The 17340-nt window shown below is 51.0% G+C and overlaps 7 protein-coding genes across 7 annotated transcripts; 4 read left to right on the forward strand and 3 right to left on the reverse strand.

The window, feature by feature from the left end:
- Position 1: 1 nt before the first annotated feature.
- On the forward strand, positions 2–1492 carry BCR37DRAFT_370089 (uncharacterized protein; the record flags this gene model as incomplete). Its single annotated transcript, XM_040868324.1, has 2 exons — positions 2–737; positions 777–1492. The coding sequence occupies exons 1-2, from the start codon at positions 77–79 to the stop codon at positions 1490–1492; spliced, it is 1377 nt and encodes a 458-aa protein (XP_040723859.1). The 5' UTR covers positions 2–76.
- A 95-nt stretch (positions 1493–1587) lies between these two features.
- On the reverse strand, positions 1588–2307 carry BCR37DRAFT_394211 (uncharacterized protein; the record flags this gene model as incomplete). The annotated part of the gene is made up of 1 exon (XM_040871427.1): positions 1588–2307. The coding sequence occupies one exon, from the start codon at positions 2305–2307 to the stop codon at positions 1588–1590; it is 720 nt and encodes a 239-aa protein (XP_040723860.1).
- Positions 2308–2474: 167 nt separating this feature from the next.
- Positions 2475–4305, reverse strand: BCR37DRAFT_381674 (uncharacterized protein). Its single transcript, XM_040869742.1, has 3 exons — positions 4035–4305; positions 3951–3987; positions 2475–3905 (listed from the first exon to the last, which is right to left on the reverse strand). Exons 1-3 carry the CDS (start codon positions 4195–4197, stop codon positions 2537–2539), a joined length of 1569 nt encoding a protein of 522 aa, XP_040723861.1. The 5' UTR covers positions 4198–4305; the 3' UTR covers positions 2475–2536.
- A 103-nt stretch (positions 4306–4408) lies between these two features.
- BCR37DRAFT_399886 (coatomer alpha subunit) lies at positions 4409–8394 on the forward strand. Its single transcript, XM_040871788.1, has 2 exons — positions 4409–4685; positions 4744–8394. The coding sequence occupies exons 1-2, from the start codon at positions 4551–4553 to the stop codon at positions 8311–8313; spliced, it is 3705 nt and encodes a 1234-aa protein (XP_040723862.1). The 5' UTR covers positions 4409–4550; the 3' UTR covers positions 8314–8394.
- Positions 8395–8455: 61 nt separating this feature from the next.
- Positions 8456–9905, forward strand: BCR37DRAFT_381680 (allantoinase). Its single transcript, XM_040869743.1, has one exon. The coding sequence runs from the start codon at positions 8469–8471 to the stop codon at positions 9846–9848; it is 1380 nt and encodes a 459-aa protein (XP_040723863.1). The 5' UTR covers positions 8456–8468; the 3' UTR covers positions 9849–9905.
- Positions 9906–10727: 822 nt separating this feature from the next.
- BCR37DRAFT_338660 (peptidase family C50-domain-containing protein) lies at positions 10728–12146 on the reverse strand (the record flags this gene model as incomplete). Its single annotated transcript, XM_040867305.1, has 1 exon — positions 10728–12146. A coding segment is annotated over one exon (1419 nt), but the record flags the coding sequence as incomplete, so codon positions are not given.
- Positions 12147–16463: 4317 nt separating this feature from the next.
- On the forward strand, positions 16464–17177 carry BCR37DRAFT_339937 (ELYS-like domain-containing protein; the record flags this gene model as incomplete). Its single annotated transcript, XM_040867347.1, has 1 exon — positions 16464–17177. A coding segment is annotated over one exon (714 nt), but the record flags the coding sequence as incomplete, so codon positions are not given.
- Between the last annotated feature and the right edge of the window lie 163 nt (positions 17178–17340).

A 17340-nucleotide genomic window follows, 5' to 3' on the forward strand; every position in this document is an offset into this window, starting at 1 on the left:
ATCCCACCCACAAAACCAACAACCAGAAAGACCCTTCAACAAGTCCCATAGACTACCATCTCACTACTCTCTAGCCATGCAGCGAGCCGTCGTTCGAGTCTGCAGAACAGCAGCGTCCAGACCCGCAAATCTCTCCCGCGCACGCTACCTTCACCACCTCAACCGTCAAGTCTCACCAACCCATGAACAACGCATTGCAGCACACCACGGTCGTCGTTCAGGAGCAGCCGGAGCACTTTTGCGACAGGTTTGCGTCGTTCCTGTTGTAGCGGGTGTACGGTATGTGAGTAAAACAGTCAAAGTCCCAACCATGGCGGAATCCCTATCTGAAGGAACCCTCAAGCAATGGACAAAACAAGTGGGTGATTTTGTTGAACGGGATGAGGAAGTCGCGACGATTGAAACGGATAAGATTGATGTGAGTGTGAATGCACCGGAAGCGGGTACCATCACGGAGTTGTTGGCGCAAGAGGAGGATACGGTTGAGGTGGGTCAGGATTTATTCAAGATGGAGCCTGGTGAGGGTGGTAGTGCAAAGACGGAAGCTGCAAAGGAGGAGACGAAAGGTGCTGCTAAGGATAAGGCCGCAGAGGAGAAGAAGGAGGATAAGAAGGAATCGAGCGCGACGCCAGAGGAGAAGAAGGATTCCTCCTCAAAAGCTACTGAGGCGAAGCAGGAATCTGCACCACAGCCAGAGAAGAAGCAACAACCTGCACCACAGCCAAAGAAGCAGGAAAGTAAGGAACCCTCCACTGCTACGCAAGGCGAGTCACAAGGTCTCGGTAACCGTTCCGAGAAGCACGTCAAGATGAACCGCATGCGATTGCGTATTGCAGAGCGTCTCAAGGAATCTCAGAACACGGCTGCCTTCCTGACCACCTTCAATGAAGTCGACATGGGTGCCGTTATGGAGATGCGAAAGCTGTACAAGGACGAGATTGAAAAGAAGCACGGCGTGCGTCTTGGTTTCTTGTCTGCTTTTGCGAAAGCGTGTTGTCAGGCATTCAAGGAAGTACCTGCTATCAATGGTGCCATTGTGGGTCCTGGTGCCGGTGACACGATCGTCTATCACGACTATGTCGATTTATCTGTCGCCGTGTCAACAGCAAAAGGTCTTGTGACGCCTGTGGTGCGAAACATTGAGTCGCTCGACTTTGTTGGTGTTGAGCGCGAAATTGCTGCACTGGGTGCCAAAGCGAGGGACAATAAGTTGACGCTGGAGGATATGGCTGGTGGTACCTTCACCATTTCCAATGGTGGTGTATTTGGTTCGTTGATGGGCACACCCATCATCAACTTGCCACAAACTGCTGTGCTGGGATTGCATGCCATCAAGGACCGACCTATGGCAGTGAATGGCAAAGTGGAGATCAGGCCCATGATGTACCTGGCATTGACGTATGATCACAGACTTGTGGATGGCAGGGAAGCGGTGACGTTCTTGAGGTTGGTGAAGGAGTACATTGAGGACCCTAGGCGACTTCTCTTTTAATCCTCAAATCTGGTCGAAATAATTGAAGGGTTCTACTAATCGCTGTAGCGTCTTATGCGGTAGACTTTTGGAAATACTCGTCAAAGCCGAAGGACTTATACTGCTGGTGTCGTTGCTGCAGGCGTAGTCGCTGCGGCACCATTCCCAAACTTGAGGGCACGCTTCCTCGCCTTTTCTGCTTCTTCGGGGTCATCCAATACACTCGCCGTCCGCTTCGTTTCCTTCTGCTTCTTCTCACCTTGCGACTTTTGTTGTCTTTTTTGCTGTGCTTGTAAACCACCGCCACTCTGCTTCTCCCCTCTCCGCGCATCTCCCTTTGGTTGCGTTGGTACGGATCCCTTCACCAACCGTTCTGCTTGTTTCTGCAATGCCACCTCTTCAGCCAGTGGTATACCGAACCGAGCGGCTCTTTGTTTCCGTTTCTCCAATTCAGCGGACGCTTGTTCGCCCGTGACGGGTGACGGGAGGGATGGCACGCTTAAACCGAATCGAGCGGCGCGAGCACGAAGTTTTGCCTCAACTTCAGCCGTTTGTTGCTCGAGGGATGCTTGTGTCTCTTTCGTCTCTGTTGCCTCCGTGGCTGTTGCTGCTGTTGCTGTGGTTGCACTTAAATCCGGCAAGGGCACAGAGACTGCTGCGTCAGATGAAGCAATACCAGCCTGTTCTGTGCTTGTTGTGGCGGTCGTCGTTGCGGGTGTCTTGTCATCTTCAAGGAGACGCGCAACAAGGTCTTCCTTCTTGCCTGATTGTGGAAGATTGCGTTTTATGAGTTCTGCTTTGAGGTCTGTGACTTTGAGTGTCTTGTAGTCTGTCATTGTTGTTCTGTGATGCTCTATGTCTCGAGAATGGAGTAGTAGCAGTGATAGCAGCAGTAGTAGCAGTAGTAGTAGCAGCAGTATCAGTCGTTGTTTTGTGTAGCGGAGAAGCTGCAGACACGTGCACGGTGCTCAGATGGGATAATAGAAGACTTAGAAGTACAGTACTGGACTATAGTAGACCTTGCTCTCTACTTGCTTCTATTGTCTTTTTTCATTATTCATCCGCTCATATATCCATCTCAAAGGGCTCCTCATCACTCTGCACAGCAGCAGCAGCAGCGACAGCCGTCTTGAACTCTTTCGCTTCTCCCCTCAAGTCAGTCATGCCACCAGCACTGCGCAAGCTACTCCCATGGACTGCCAAAGAAGGCCTCACAGGACTCACGAGGAAATTACTCGGACTCGTTGCTGCAGACCGGACGTCTCTCGCCAAGGGAGAACCAACCGTCATTAACGCATGATTGATTCTCGGTGATGAGGAAGATCCAGCATACGATGCACTGACTGGTAATTGTCCTAGTGATACCGGTGACAGACCCGGTGATAATGTCTCCTTTTCTTTATGTTTCAGGAATAATGCTCCAAATCGAGAAGACGAAGGCGAGCCTGATAAGGAACCGGTTGGACTCTTGGACGCTTGTGCACTCGGCGCCATCTCATCCCGCATTGTCGCAGGTGGTAGCTTACTACTAGACAACCGACGATGCCGTTCAGCAGGTGTCAATAATTCAGTGAGTGACGAAGGTACGAAATCCTCCTCAAACAAGAATGGATCCTCTGAGCGATCTTCATGCGGTGTAGCTCTTGCAGAAGTCTTACTACGCGCTGTGCCAAGATTGCTCCAAGGGTCTTGAGAGCCGCTAGGTTGTGTATCAAAGGCACTGGCGCGTCTTTCAAACATTGCTCGACCGAGTGTCAGACTCCCTATAGTCGCTCGAGGGGGAGTCCCCAATGTCGGCGCAAATAATGAAGTAGAAGGTTGTATGGCGAAGGCTTGATGTAATGGTGAAGACGGATGCGATGGACGATCAGGCATACCGAACCCTGTTGAGTGCGGTACAGACGCAGCAACGGGGCCATGTCTGGCGAAATAGGAGATACCATTCGAATCCAAGGATGCTGGTAATTGTGCATCCAAAGGGCCGAGTGGACGGAGTTGTGTACCTGGTTGTTCATGGCGTGTTGTACTACTCGGCCACTCCTCGCCATCGCTCGAAGCTAGATGAATATCACCAAATTGAACATCAAGTGCATTCAAACTCCGTTGTGTTGATTGCTCGCTCATGCCATGATGTGACTGTGATTGCTGTGATTGTGATTGTAGCAGTTCTGCATGAATACCAGAAGCTGCTTGATGCCTACCACGATGTTCAGGAACAATCCTTGGGCCAATCGCAAGACCATGCTGCTGTTGTTGTTGTTGCTGTCGATGCGCATTCGATGCAGGTGTATTATGATTGACACGACGGCCGTCTGGTAGGATATGGGCGAGTGCGCACTTGTTGCCAAATCGACAATTGCCCTTTTGGAAGTACTTGCACGGTGCGCGCTCTTGTTCTTGCTCGACTATATGTGAAAAGACACAATTTCTGCCACTAGCATCATGTTAATCCAATGTCCTTTGAGCAAGAGGGGCTTACGCTGTACATTGACCAGAGCGATAGAACTTGCAGGGGACTAGATACGATTAGCCGCATAATGACACAGATAACATGCTAACACACCATGCTGTAGATTCTTGGCAGCGGGAGGACTGCGCGCTAATAGAGGATCTTCCTGCCTACCTAGTGCTGTAGATGCTTGCTGCTCCAAGTGTGATGCATGCGATGCTTTGGGTTGCGCGTGGCTGTGGTGATGATGTGCTTGCCTGCGCGTTGCTGCGGTCATGGGCCGGGGTTGCGCTGTAGATGCGTGGATGAGAGATGGTCTGAGCGAGTGTGAATTGGGGTATGCTGCCTATTGTCGCATTGTCAGAGTAGCTATTCCTTATATACTAATAGTCTACTATTCTACTTGGCTGCTGACTGCGGAGACCCAAACACGTGCTCCTGTGCTGGCAAGAAGCGCGAAAGACAACCAGCAACTACTACAGCTACTACAGCTACTAGCTACGACTGCTACTGGCCAGGTCTGTAGAAGACGGTAGAGAGAGGGCAGTAGAGAGAGTGACAGACAGAGACAGAGACAGGCTGTGAAGAGTCAGACACCACTCAATTGATACTCCAGCCAGCAACTACACCATGGCGAACCAGGCAACCGCAGGCCATCCCGTCCAGATGCTCACAAAGTTCGAGAGCAAGTCCTCCCGTGTCAAAGGCATCGCATTCCATCCAAAAAGACCCTGGCTACTCACGTCCCTCCACAACGGATGCATCGTAAGTCCCAACACGCATCAACATCGAAAGGGACGCGCCGCTAACATACTGCCTGTAGCAATTGTGGGACTATCGCATGGGAAGCCTTCTGGACCGCTTCGAAGAGCACGACGGAGCAGTCCGTGCCGTCGACTTCCACAAAACACAACCCTTGTTTGTTTCTGGCGGAGATGACTACAAAATTCGCGTCTGGAACTACAAGACCCGCAAGTGTCTCTTTACGCTATCCGGACATCTCGACTATGTCCGCACAGTCTTCTTCCACCATGAGTATCCATGGATCTTGTCCTGCTCAGACGACCAGACCATTCGCATCTGGAACTGGCAATCGCGAAATTGCATTGCCTTGATTTCGGGACACTCACACTATGTCATGTGTGCCCAGTTCCATCCAAAGGAAGACCTCATTGTGAGTGCCTCCCTCGACCAAACCGTGCGTGTTTGGGATATCTCGGGACTTCGAAAGAAGAATGCAGCACCACAGAGCATGTCGCTTGAAGAACAGCTGCAACGCTCACAAGCCGGTCAAGGTGCAGACTTGTTTGGTAATACCGATTGTGTTGTCAAGTATGTCCTTGAGGGACACGATCGAGGCGTCAACTGGGCTTCCTTCCACCCAACAAAACCACTCATCATCTCTGCCGGTGATGATCGCAACGTCAAGCTCTGGCGAATGAGTGACACGAAAGCTTGGGAAGTCGATACCTGCCGCGGACACTTCAACAATGCATCGTGTGCCATCTTCCACCCAACACTGGACTTGATGCTCTCGGTGGGTGAAGACAAGATGATTCGCATTTGGGATCTCAATAAGCGAACTGCCGTGCAAGCATTCAGGCGTGAAAATGATCGATTCTGGGTCATCACGGCACACCCAACCTTCAACTTGTTTGCCGTTGGTCATGATGCAGGTGTCATGGTCTTCCGACTTGAACGAGAACGTCCAGCCATCACACTCGACAAGAATATTGTCTACTACATCGACAAGCAGAAAATGGTGCAGACATATGATTCCCTGCGGCAACAAAAGGGAACACAACCCGTCATGGCATTGCGCAAGTTTGGTGGACAATGGACACAACCCAAGTCTATTTCCTACAACCCAGCAGAAAAGCTCGTGTTGGCAACGTCTGTGCGTGAAGTATCGCCTTTCCTCCTCAACAAGCCCAGCGACAACGAGAGTCAAACTGCCATGTATGAGTTGTTTGAAGTGCCACAAGCTTCTTCGTCTGCTGAGACGCTTGTCGGGCTCAAAGGCACAGGCCACGTCGCCTTCTTCACGGCTCGCAACAGATTCGCCGTCCTCAACTGCTACAAGCATGTTATTGAGATTCGTGACCTTAACAACGATGTCATCAAATCCATGAAGGCACCGGCAGACGCACACATTATGTTCCACGCAGGTGCAGGACAAGTCTTGATTGGTACGGCGCATGTCGTGATTTTATTCGACTTGACAACCGGTACAGAAATTGCCAGTGCGCGTATGTCGAGCCTCAAGAACGTCGCCTTGTCTCCTGATGGCAACTTTTTCGGTCTTGTTGGGAAACATGCCGTCTTCATTGTTGATAAGCAAATGAAGGTTAAGATTGTAAAGTACGAGACGATTCGTTGTAAAGGTGCTTGCTGGGATGATTCCGGTGTGCTCATCTACGCGACACTGAACCACATCAAGTATCTCATGCCGAGCGGTGATCATGGCATCATCAAGACACTGGATGAAACAATCTACCTCGTCAAGAGCAAAGGCAAACAACTCCTGTGCTTCGACCGACTCGCACAACCCCAAGTCTTGCTCATCGACCCAACTGAGTATAAGTTCAAGCTGGCACTTGTCAAGAAGAATTATGATGAAATGTTTAGCATCATCAAAAACAGCAATCTGGTGGGTCAATCCATCATTGCTTATGTGCAAAAACATGGATTTCCCGAGATTGCGCTGCAATTCGTGCAAGACCCTCAAACGCGCTTTGAATTGGCCATCGAGTCTGGTGATTTGACGGTGGCTAGCAAGGAAGCCAAGGAAATTGATAAACCAGAAATCTGGAAGCGATTGAGTGTGGAAGCCATGCGACAGGGTAATCACACTACCGTTGAAATGTGCTACCAACGACTCAAGGCCTTTGAGAAGCTGTCTTTCCTCTACTTGACCATTGGCGATCGTGTCAAGTTGCAAAAGATGAACAAGATTGCAGTCTCGCGTGGCGATTACATGGCACAATTCCAAACATCCCTCTACTTGGGTGATGTCAAGGCACGCGTCACCATGCTTAGAGAAACGGGTATGATCCCACTTGCTTACATGACTGCCAAGTCACATGGCCTAACGGATCTTGCAAGTGAGATTTTGTCAGAAGCCGGCATCAGTGAGTCAGACATCAAATTGCCCACTCACACACCAAAGGCGTTGACACCAGCTGCTCCACGCTCGACGGCTTCAAAAGCAAACTGGCCGCTGAGTGAGGCGAAGGAAGCGGATCTGGTTGCAATCTTGGCAGCTGCTGGTGTGGATGCTGAAGATGAACCGCTCGAGACTGGCTCTGCTAGCAATGAAGACTTTATGGATGCAGAACTCGAGTCTGATGAAGATGAAGGCGGTTGGGAGATGGATGATATTCCCATTGAAGAGGCGGATCAGTTGGATGAACTGTTCTCAGATAACGTCGATGGCGGCCTCAGTGAGCCTGAAATTTGGCAACGTGCGTCTCCGGTGCCGGCAGACCATATTGCTGCTGGTGCCTTTGAGTCTGCCATGCAGCTCTTGAACCGTCAAGTTGGCATTGTCAATTTCGCACCCTTGCAAGAACGGTTCATGGAGATTTATGCAGGGTCACGCGCGTACACGCCTGGTCATGTGGGAATGCCTGCACTCGTCACGTATCTTCGCAGGAACCCACTGGAGAGCAACATTCAGAAATCACTGCCGAGAACGCCCAAGCTGCTCGGTGATATCCAGTCGAATGACTTGGCAGAGGCATATAAGCTGGTCAAAGCCAATAAGCTTGCCGAGGCTGTGGAAGCCTTCCGAGGCATCTTGTACAGCGTCTTGCTGACCTCAACACTCTCTAAGGAAGAGGTTGAAACGAGCGAGGAACTCATTGATGAAGCAAGCGAGTACATCCAAGCCTGTCAAATTGAACTCAAGCGTCGCGAACTCTACCCACCCAAGGCAGAGCTCACACCCGAGCAAGTCAAGCACAACCTTGAACTCGCTTGCTACTTTACAGATGCGCTGCTCCAGCCACCACACCGCTACCTTGCTTTGCAAAATGCCATGCGTATCGCGTCTCTTGCGAGAAACAACAAGACTGCCGCTTACTTTGCACAACAGCTATTGGATCTCAATCCAGATGGCAAAGCAACCGATCAAGCAAAGAAAGTCCTCGCTGCAGCGGATCGCAATAACAGTGATGCCGTGCAAATCAACTTTGACATTTCACCAGATGCAGAGTTTGATATCTGTCCTGCAAGTATGACGCCCATTACTGCTCAGACGCCTTCCACGACATGTGGCTTTTGTGGAGCAGTGTACCTTGCCAAGTACCGGGGACAGTTGTGTAGGATTGGTGGTATCGAGGAGATTGGTGCGGATGTTCAGGGAAGGAAGATCATGGTTACAGTGCGCTAGTGGAGCGCCATAGACTGCATACCTCGTAGCTACTGCAGAAAGATTGACTGAATGCTTGCGTGTTTGTTTGTAGCAATGCCCATCTGGTCGAATCCCCTGCTCGCTCAAGGCCGGCCCTTCAGTCAGATCAAGCCTTGGGCACACGAGACTAAAACATGGCTAGCTCAAAAGTCTTTGTCAAATCACGCCGTATACTGCACTCGCCTGCAGAAGAACCATCAGCGGGGACTATCGAGATTGACTCTGCTACTGGCAAAATCGTCGCTGTGCACACTACGCTCTTGTCTCAAGTGCCAAAAGACGCGCACGTACATGATGTCGGCAACGCTGTAGTCATGCCTGGCTTGGTCGATGCCCATGTTCACCTGAATGAGCCAGGACGCACAGAGTGGGAAGGGTTCGCTACGGGCACGCAGGCTGCAGTCTCGGGCGGTGTCACAACAGTCATTGATATGCCACTGAATGCCATCCCTCCTACTACAACCGTGGACAATCTGCATACGAAGTTGGCTGCCGCAAAAGGTCAATGCTATACTGATGTTGGGTTCTGGGGAGGCCTCATTCCTGAACATGCTGAACATTTGTTGCCGCTTATCGAAGCTGGTGTTTGCGGATTCAAAGGGTTCCTGATGGAGTCTGGTGTGCCAGAGTTCCCTCACGTCCGAGCTGCAGATGCTGAAGAGGCCATGAAGAAGCTACAGGGTACTGGTACTCTCCTCATGTTCCATGCAGAGCTGTCAGAAAGCGAAGATGTTCCCGCGACATCCTCAATGGAAAAGGGCTCTTACCAGGAATTCCTTGATTCTCGCCCCGATCACTTCGAAGTCGCTGCCATCTCTCAAGTGGTTGCCTTGGCGAAGAAATACCCCGACTTGCGCATCCACATTGTCCATCTTGCCTCTGCAGAAGCTCTGCCTATTCTTCGCAAAGCGAAAGAAGAGGGTGTCCAGATCACGGCAGAGACGTGCTTTCACTATTTGACCTTTCAAGCGGATCAAATCCCAAACAACGCTACGCAGTACAAATGCTGTCCTCCGATTAGGACCGCAGACAACCGTGAGCACCTTTGGCAGGCAATCAAGGACGGGTTGATCACATCGGTCGTCTCAGATCACTCACCCTGTACACCTGACTTGAAACAAGGCGACTTTATGCACGCCTGGGGAGGAGTCAGCTGCCTCGGTTTGGGACTGCAAGTATTGTGGACAGCTGCTCGTCAGCATGGTCTTACAATCGGCGATGTTTCGCGGCTGACGAGTCTGGCAACGGCACAGCAAGTGCAGATGGCACCAAGAAAGGGCGTCTTGGCTGCAGGTAGCGATGCGGATCTCTGCATCTGGGATCCGGAGCACGAATGGACGGTCCGAGAGGAGGATCTTCACTTCAAGAACAAAGTGTCACCCTATCTCGGTCGCAAGTTGCAAGGTCGGGTCCTGGAAACATGGCTCAGGGGGAAGCCAGTATGGACGAATACTCAAAAGTGGACGGAACCTTCGGGCTCGGCAATTCTGCATGGTCGCACCGAGTCTGCATAGCTCAATAAAAAGGCAAGGCTAATAGCATTATAGCATGTTGCATCATTCAATATATACCATCGCTAAACAATCATTTGGATGAGGCCGCGCTTCGACTCGATATCAAGGACTATGCAGTCGCAGCCATTTGTTCATTCTCGTCGACATCACTGTCTGTCTCGTACAGTTGGAAGTAGGATGCTTCGCTGTCAAGACTTCTCGGTCAGCAAACGGCATGTGTACAGTGAGATCTTACTGAGGCTTTGTGCTTCCTGTGACAGCCCTTTGTAGGCCATAGACCACGAGAAAGGCACCTCCAATGACACCAAGGACCTCCATGGGCAAGACTGCCGATTGTTCCGCTGAGAAGAGGGTTGCTGCAGTTACGTCCATTGGGTCGATATCGATAGGTAGATGAGTAGATGAGAAGAAAGTGGAGAGAGACGTCCTTTTGAGCCCAAGCTGCCAACCAGCATAGCTACAAAGGGCGTTGCACAAAGTGCATCACGCAAAGCTTGCTTGATAATCGAAAACCTTTCTCAAGAGCGGTATTAAGCGCATCAACACCGATTCAACACCGACGGTCATTGCAAATGCCGCCTGATGCGCATCAAATTAGCCCGCGTCGTGTTTGTGGCGCGGAGCTTTTCGCTTCCACTCCCGTCCTGCAAATGCGAATTTGAAATTTCTGACGACGGACCGGGCCCACATCACCGAGCCACATCCCATCAACTCGCTGTGATACTACTGACTCATTGAGACTGCAGATAGTATATCGCAAAGGCCGCCTTGGATGTTGCCATATCGAAAGTGTCGGCAGCTCGTCGCATGCATGTATTTGCTGGACTGCTCGGAAACGTTGTTCTTGAAGACCGCTGGCGAGCTTAAAAGTTAGAACTTCAAATGCACGGGGAGTCCGTAAACAACTGGAGCAGCGCCGTTGAGGTATGGCATGACGCACTCGTCCCGGCTTTGCGAGACTGCCAGGGGAAGAGACATGCCCTGAAAGTCCTGCGGTTTCTGTAAAGCCTGTCGTCGCTTTCCCTTGACTGGACTCTGCTGCGAGTCTGTCGAAGCAAATAGGCCCCAAAGGGTCAGCACTTTCTCGCTGAACCGATCGATATCCTTGTCAGTGACGTCCCAAAGATTGGCTAGCACACAAGGTGACCCGGCCACCAGGTAGTTGTAGGGCGTTCCCCAGCGATCATACAGGCCTTGATCTCTCAGTGCACCAGAGCTACAGCCCATCAAAATTGCCAAGGCCGTCTTCGGAAGCTGCTTCAGTTTAGAGGCACGAACGTATTGCTCGCCGCCCCCGTGTCCAAAGTAGATGTAGATGCTCCCTTGACCAAGATAGTCAAGCACCTCGGCTTCCTCAGGCACACGGCTTGTGATGCCTTGCCAGTCTGGCAAGCTTTGCAAGCGTTCATGAAAGAAAACTTCGGTTTGCTTCAAATCTTGCGATGGATTCAGAATATACCGACCTCCGACCGCGCTACTTTGCGGCTGAGCCCCGTGCGCATCAAGCATGCCTTTCAGCGCTGCGAGAGACGGGACCCGCGAAACAGACAAGCCGCGCAGACAATTGGTTGATTCCCAAGGGAACTCGCTCAGCTCCTTGTCCAAAATGAGAATTGTGTGGGCGTCGGAAACTGCAGGTGCAGCTCGCTCGTGGAAAGCATTCAATGCAGTCTGAATATCAACAGTCATCCTGTCAATGTCAATCTCATCATAAGCGATCGACTCGCCATGGAACTGGTAGATGTCGAGAATGAAGTAGAGTAGGTCTTCGAGTAGCTCCAACAGCTCGTCTTGGTCGATACTGCCTAAGTCAACGAACAAGTCGAGGATGCGTGTGTCGATATCGAATGACCTGTTGCTGCGAAATGGCACGTATGTCATCATGATCTTCGCAAAGGACGATTTGAACTGGTCAAATGCTGCCGAATCGTGCTTTGATCTTCCCAAGAGGCCACGAAAGCCACCCAGCCAACAACGTTCCATGTTGAAAAGGAGCGTTCTCAATCTTTCGTCAAGGCTCTTACGAAGCTCCCACCACTCGAGCTTCGCTTGCTTACCGATGATATTCTTGGCTGCTTGCGCGGAATCATTGCTTGTCTTGACAATGTCTGCTAACTCCTGTCGTGCCGCTTCAAACTCGAAGGTCTCTTCATCCATATCTCTTGAATTATGGCGCGAGAGCGGCAGGCGCAAAATCAGGGGAGTCTTATTTGCTTGCAAGCGAGACATGATCAGATCGGCCTTATCTGCACCAAGACCAATCGAAACTACGCTCCAGTTGTCGGGAATGTTGTCGATGTAGTTGCTAGAAAATTGTTCCTTTTGGGGCAAATGATGTTCAGGGACAACATCAAACAAGCCTTCAGGAATAGCATGCATGGCAGCCCTTGGCTGGAATCGACGCCGCTCAAGTTCTCGAGTCATACTGACTGCACGAGAACTCTCGAGAAAGTAGTTGCAAGCTGCCGGGCGAACAGTCAAATCTGTCAAAGTGACCATAGCTGAGTGGAACAAGTTCAAATTGGCAAAGAGGGTACCATATTCATGTGCCGCATAGCTTTCGCCTTTGCAAAACACGTCTTCGTAACTTCCAGCAACAAGCATCTTGGACTTCTGCAAGAGAGCGCGAATCTCATCGAGTGCAGGCGTCTCCTTCCCACTTGCAGATCTTGATGACCGACCGTTGCGATGAGCACTGCCTTTGGTCCTTGCGACAGTGCTGCATACGCTTGGTAACGACAGGGCTGAATCGTGCAGGACGCCATAAACCGGATCGGACTCAAGCAGGCGTTGGGCCATGCTGTATTGTGATACAGCTGCGTACAGGTCAGCTGTAAGCACGACAGGAGAATTGCGGTGGGCAGTAGAATCATCTTGCAGAGTCAACAGAGTCTGCCGGCGGGAAATTGCGGCAGCAATGAGCTCGTTAGATCCATGATCGAAGCACGCAGTACTGTCCTTCGCCTTTTTGGACTTGAGATGCTTATCTCGTGAGCTTGGTGCTCGGGGATTCGCCGCTAGCTGCGGAAGGCGCTTTACAAGTGCTAAGCACCCATCAAGCGCATCGATGGCTGTTTGAAAGTCTCTGGTGGTCTCTGAAATCTCAGCGAAGTAAAGGAGAGACTGCAGGTCTTTCATGGAGCCATAGAAATGAGGTCTATCAGGCAGAACTTCTAACGGTCTACCACTGCGAACTTGGAACAGCTGTACGAGAAGCTTCGCTCGGGATTGTAGGACCGCAAGACCCGACCTTTGTGCTAGCTCAAAGGATTGATTTGCATAGTATGAGGCATCCCTCAGGAAACCACATCGGCCATGGAGGACTGCGAGACGGTGCATAGCATTAGATAGAAGCCTCGAGTGGTCCATTTGAACAGCATCTTCCACGCTCAATGATTCCATAGCCTTGATGAGCTCGTCATTCGGTATGCCTGAACGAGATGAGTCTTTTCTGATTGCCCGTACAACTTGACGCCTGAAAATAGATAACGCTTCGAGCTCGAACTGGATAGAGGCTGTCATGCATCCTTGGGCCTCGGCCAACTCACTTGAAGCCAGTAGAATTGACAAAGCACATGTCGACTGCTGGACAGAAGACAGACCAGCCCGAGGCAGCCTCTTGATTTCGCCGAGCCTGGTCTGGGCAGCATCTAGGTCGCCATGGCAGATTTCAACGCGAACGTGTGCTGCTTGTAGTCGAATGGCAAGCCCAGCAAATTCTGCTGATTGTTGGGCTTTGGCGAGACGGGTCAGAACAAGCCCTGCCTCGTGTGATAGGCCACACTCGAGTAACGCGGCAAACAGATCGAATTCTAGCTCAATCTGAACGGACGAGAGGCTTGGCTTCATCTTGTAGGTCGCCCTCACTTGTGAGATGAGACCAATCAACTGAAGCGTATTGAGAGGTTGTTCTTGTTCAATTGACTGCCTGGACATTCGCAACAAAAGAGAAAGCGCTTCTTCTGCTTGATGAAGCAAGAGCGGCTTTGCCGTTGCGACGAGAGATAACCAATACTCACAGCTGGCTAAGGCTTTCTCTGTAGTCTCTGGCGAATCGTATGCTTTAAGCGCATCGTGACCGTCCAGTCTAAACAAGACAAAAGCGCTGCGAAAGTCCTTCAGGGGCAAAGATAGTGTGAATGCAGCTCGCTTGTTCTGTAGCTCTACACACCACGTCTCATCCTCAAGGTCGACAGCGCAAGCCATGGCGAGCGACAAATTTTGGCCAAAGCGAGACAGGCGAACAATGTCTCCTTCACTTTGCGGCAAGATGCATGCAGCAGCTTGTTTGTATAGCGGCGATTGTGACCTCGCTGAACTTCGCTGCTGCCAAAGGTGAAAAAAGCTTAAGTCATGAATGATGAGAGCTTGATCAGACGTAAAGAGACCACTCAAGCTGGTCCGCCCTATTGCAATGTCCACAGACGCAAGCTTTTGAAGCACTCGGGAAATTTCAGGAAACTGGATGCATATTTCAGCATAGTCGGCGTTTCCAGCAGCTGCATTCATGCTCAGGAGCGTTGACTCGTTAGCAAACAGCAGCAAGGATGTAAGCAGCCACTTGGCAGCCAATTCATAATCTTGAAGATGGAAAAGGCAAGACCAGACAAACTGTAACTTCCTCGCGTCTTGTGCAACAGTTGACCACTGAGTGGCAAGGATGAGGAAGTCAGCTGCGGCTTGATGTTGTCCTTTGCTGAGTAGGCTTCCACCAATGTTCCAGCATTGCGTCCATATGCGAGGCTTGACGCTGTCAATCTGAAAGTCGTCAGCGAATGACAAGAGTCTTTCGAACAGAGAATGGAGTTCGGCAGGAGCATCTGCACGAGCGACAGTGCATGACACTAGCGCATTGATGAGCGCCTCGATGGTTGCTGTACATCCGGGTAGCTGCAATAGTGTGTCCTTGTTGTATCGTAGAAGCACCAAGCTCAGCTCCAGTACGTTCTGAATGGATGTGGCAAGATCAGTCTGCGCTTGAAGAATGCTCTGAAGACTTTTGCGAACTGAATTGACGGCCTTGATCAACCTCCGAGCCACCTCGAGTCCAAGCGGCGCATTTGTGCTGGATGTTTTCAACACATTCTCGACTCGCACCAGGACAGCTGATTGAGCATCGGAACTCTTTGCTTGATCAAGATCAAGAATCGCTGCCTCGAGTAAGTAGGCCACATCAGGGCCTTTATCAGCCGTGTCGTGTATGAGAGCTTGTACCCAGGCAGTAGCTCGGCCTGGCTCGTCATTCATCTTCATCAAATTCGCCATCCGTTCGCGTAAGACAAGCTTTAGCCGATCATCAAGATCTGCATGTGCCAGAAACCCAGCTGCGAGAGCTTCCGCTCTGTCGAGTGTCAAGATGTTGCACTTTGCTGGTAGACACTTTGCAAACAGCTTCGCGCAAGAGACTATGTCCGGGGATGCTTGGGAGCAAAGACAGTCTAGCGCAAGGAGCTGCCATTGAAGCTGGGTCTGCAAGTCTCTGGAAGATAATGTGAAGATCGCTCTGTGGAGGTATTCGAGATGGCGATCAGCAGAACCAGCCTCTGCCCGTTGTAGCTTTCGACAAAGAGCAATAGGTCCATCCAATCCATCGAGAATGGCGAAGGCATCACTAGAGGGTACGAAGTCTGATTCACACATGAAACGCAGGATTTGGAGTTGGGAAGAAACGACAAGCGCGTGCATCCCCTGAGGGACATCGTCAATGGGATAGCACAGCCAAGAAGCAACTGTTCCCGATGACCGAGCGTGCATCGGATGAAGAAGCTCACACGTTGATTGGTGTATTGCGCCCAGTTGGGGTTGACACAAGTCCAGCTAAGCACCGGTAAGCCGCGAACATACAAGAGAGAGCACTTACAAGCTTGTGGTCGAGAAGACGAGCGGTCAAATTCGATCGAACAAGGACGATATCCAGTTTACGTTTGGCATCTAGATCAGGGCCCAGATCTTTTGTCCAGCTTTCTAGAGCGACTAGACAGATCTGAGCAGCAAGCAATGTGTGTGTATTGTGCGGGGTTTTGGTGCTTTGAGCGCTTTTACCATGCTTGACTGAAGCCTCTACGGCCTGCTTCAGGGTACCTAGACATGCTTTGACAATTCTGAGCGCATGACGGGCAGTAACATCCGGAGAGACTGCTGGCGTCTTTGTTTTTGTTCTTGGCCTTGGCGTTGCAGAAGTAGCCTTTCTGCTCATTGTAGCTTCCGCATTTTGACCAAGTACTTGTTTGACCAGCAGTAATGTGTCTTGTGTAATAGACTGAAGCTTCTCGAGGTCCTTTAAAAGCAACTCTAGCTTGGCAGAGCTCGAGGATGTGTCTTTCCGCATCCTGCGACCCAAGCTACCAGAACGAGTCGATCTCTTTCAACAGATGCTGCAGTATTACCGATGCATTATTCTTCGAAGAGATAGCCCAGCTGAGCTTCACTTGCTATGGTACAGTGTAGCGTTGGCAGTCAGCGACTCAGCGCGTACGCGTGCGATTGACGACAAACATCGTGCGCGACTGAATTTGGCGTTTCGAGTTGCCATAGTCACATCTACAGCTGCAACCGCATCTACTGCCAAGGTTCGAGCTGTATCTGCTGTGAACTTTCTCCAAGGCAATCATGTCCTTCAGCTCAACTTTCTCGCTCGATCCAGCTCATTTCCCATATACTAAGGCCTCTGTGCAAGGTGTCCGGGATCGACGCAAGCAGCTCGACAACCAGCTCTTCTTTGACCTGGTCCTGTCAGAGGTGGCTCAGGTCAAGTCAGGGTCAAAGTACTACCCGCCTAAAAATATAGCTGAGCTTCGGGCCCTTCATGACGCCATTGAACAATGCCCCGCGGATCTGCTTAAGAAGCAATGCTGCATCTACTATATTCTAAGGGACTGGGGGACTCATGCAGAATATGCTGCTGCCCAGCTTCTGCCAGAAAACTACTGCGCATTGATGGATAGCTACTGGCTACTAGACAGAGAGCAATACGACGAAGCAATCAAGTCGCTGACTGTGCCGACACTGACGCCAAACTTCATGACCAAGATATTGGAAACTTTTACTCAAGCGCAACGGCCTGACCTCATTGTTGTCTATGTGCAAACGCTGCAAGAACCCCTCGACTCGCCAGCCAAGATTGATCTCTACCTGTCAGCACTTTTGCGGATAGACGTTACGCGAGCTCTCTTCTTCACAAGAACGGCGCCAGCAGCCCTACGACAAGGCTTGTTTGAGAAGAGTTTGGTAGAGGCTACGACTACACATCAAGGAGCAGGGATTGTCGCTAATTTCCCCTATGAGGCAGAAGAAGAACAGTGGGCGCGTGCCTTGCTCAATTCGGGAAAGCCCGGCAACAGGGTACTTGCATCGGAGGCCCTGAAGTTGCGATTGACGTTCCTGGGCGAGTCATTAGAAGCTGCCAAGTTGGATCAAACGGCAGGGACAGAGATGCACGACCCGAGCCATTTGCTCAGACAAAGCTGTACGCCTGTGGAGCGCAAGATTCTGG

The sequence above is a fragment of the Protomyces lactucae-debilis genome, assembly GCF_002105105.1.
Source record: "Protomyces lactucae-debilis strain 12-1054 chromosome Unknown BCR37scaffold_15, whole genome shotgun sequence".
Taxonomy (NCBI): Eukaryota; Fungi; Ascomycota; class Taphrinomycetes; order Taphrinales; family Protomycetaceae; genus Protomyces; species Protomyces lactucae-debilis.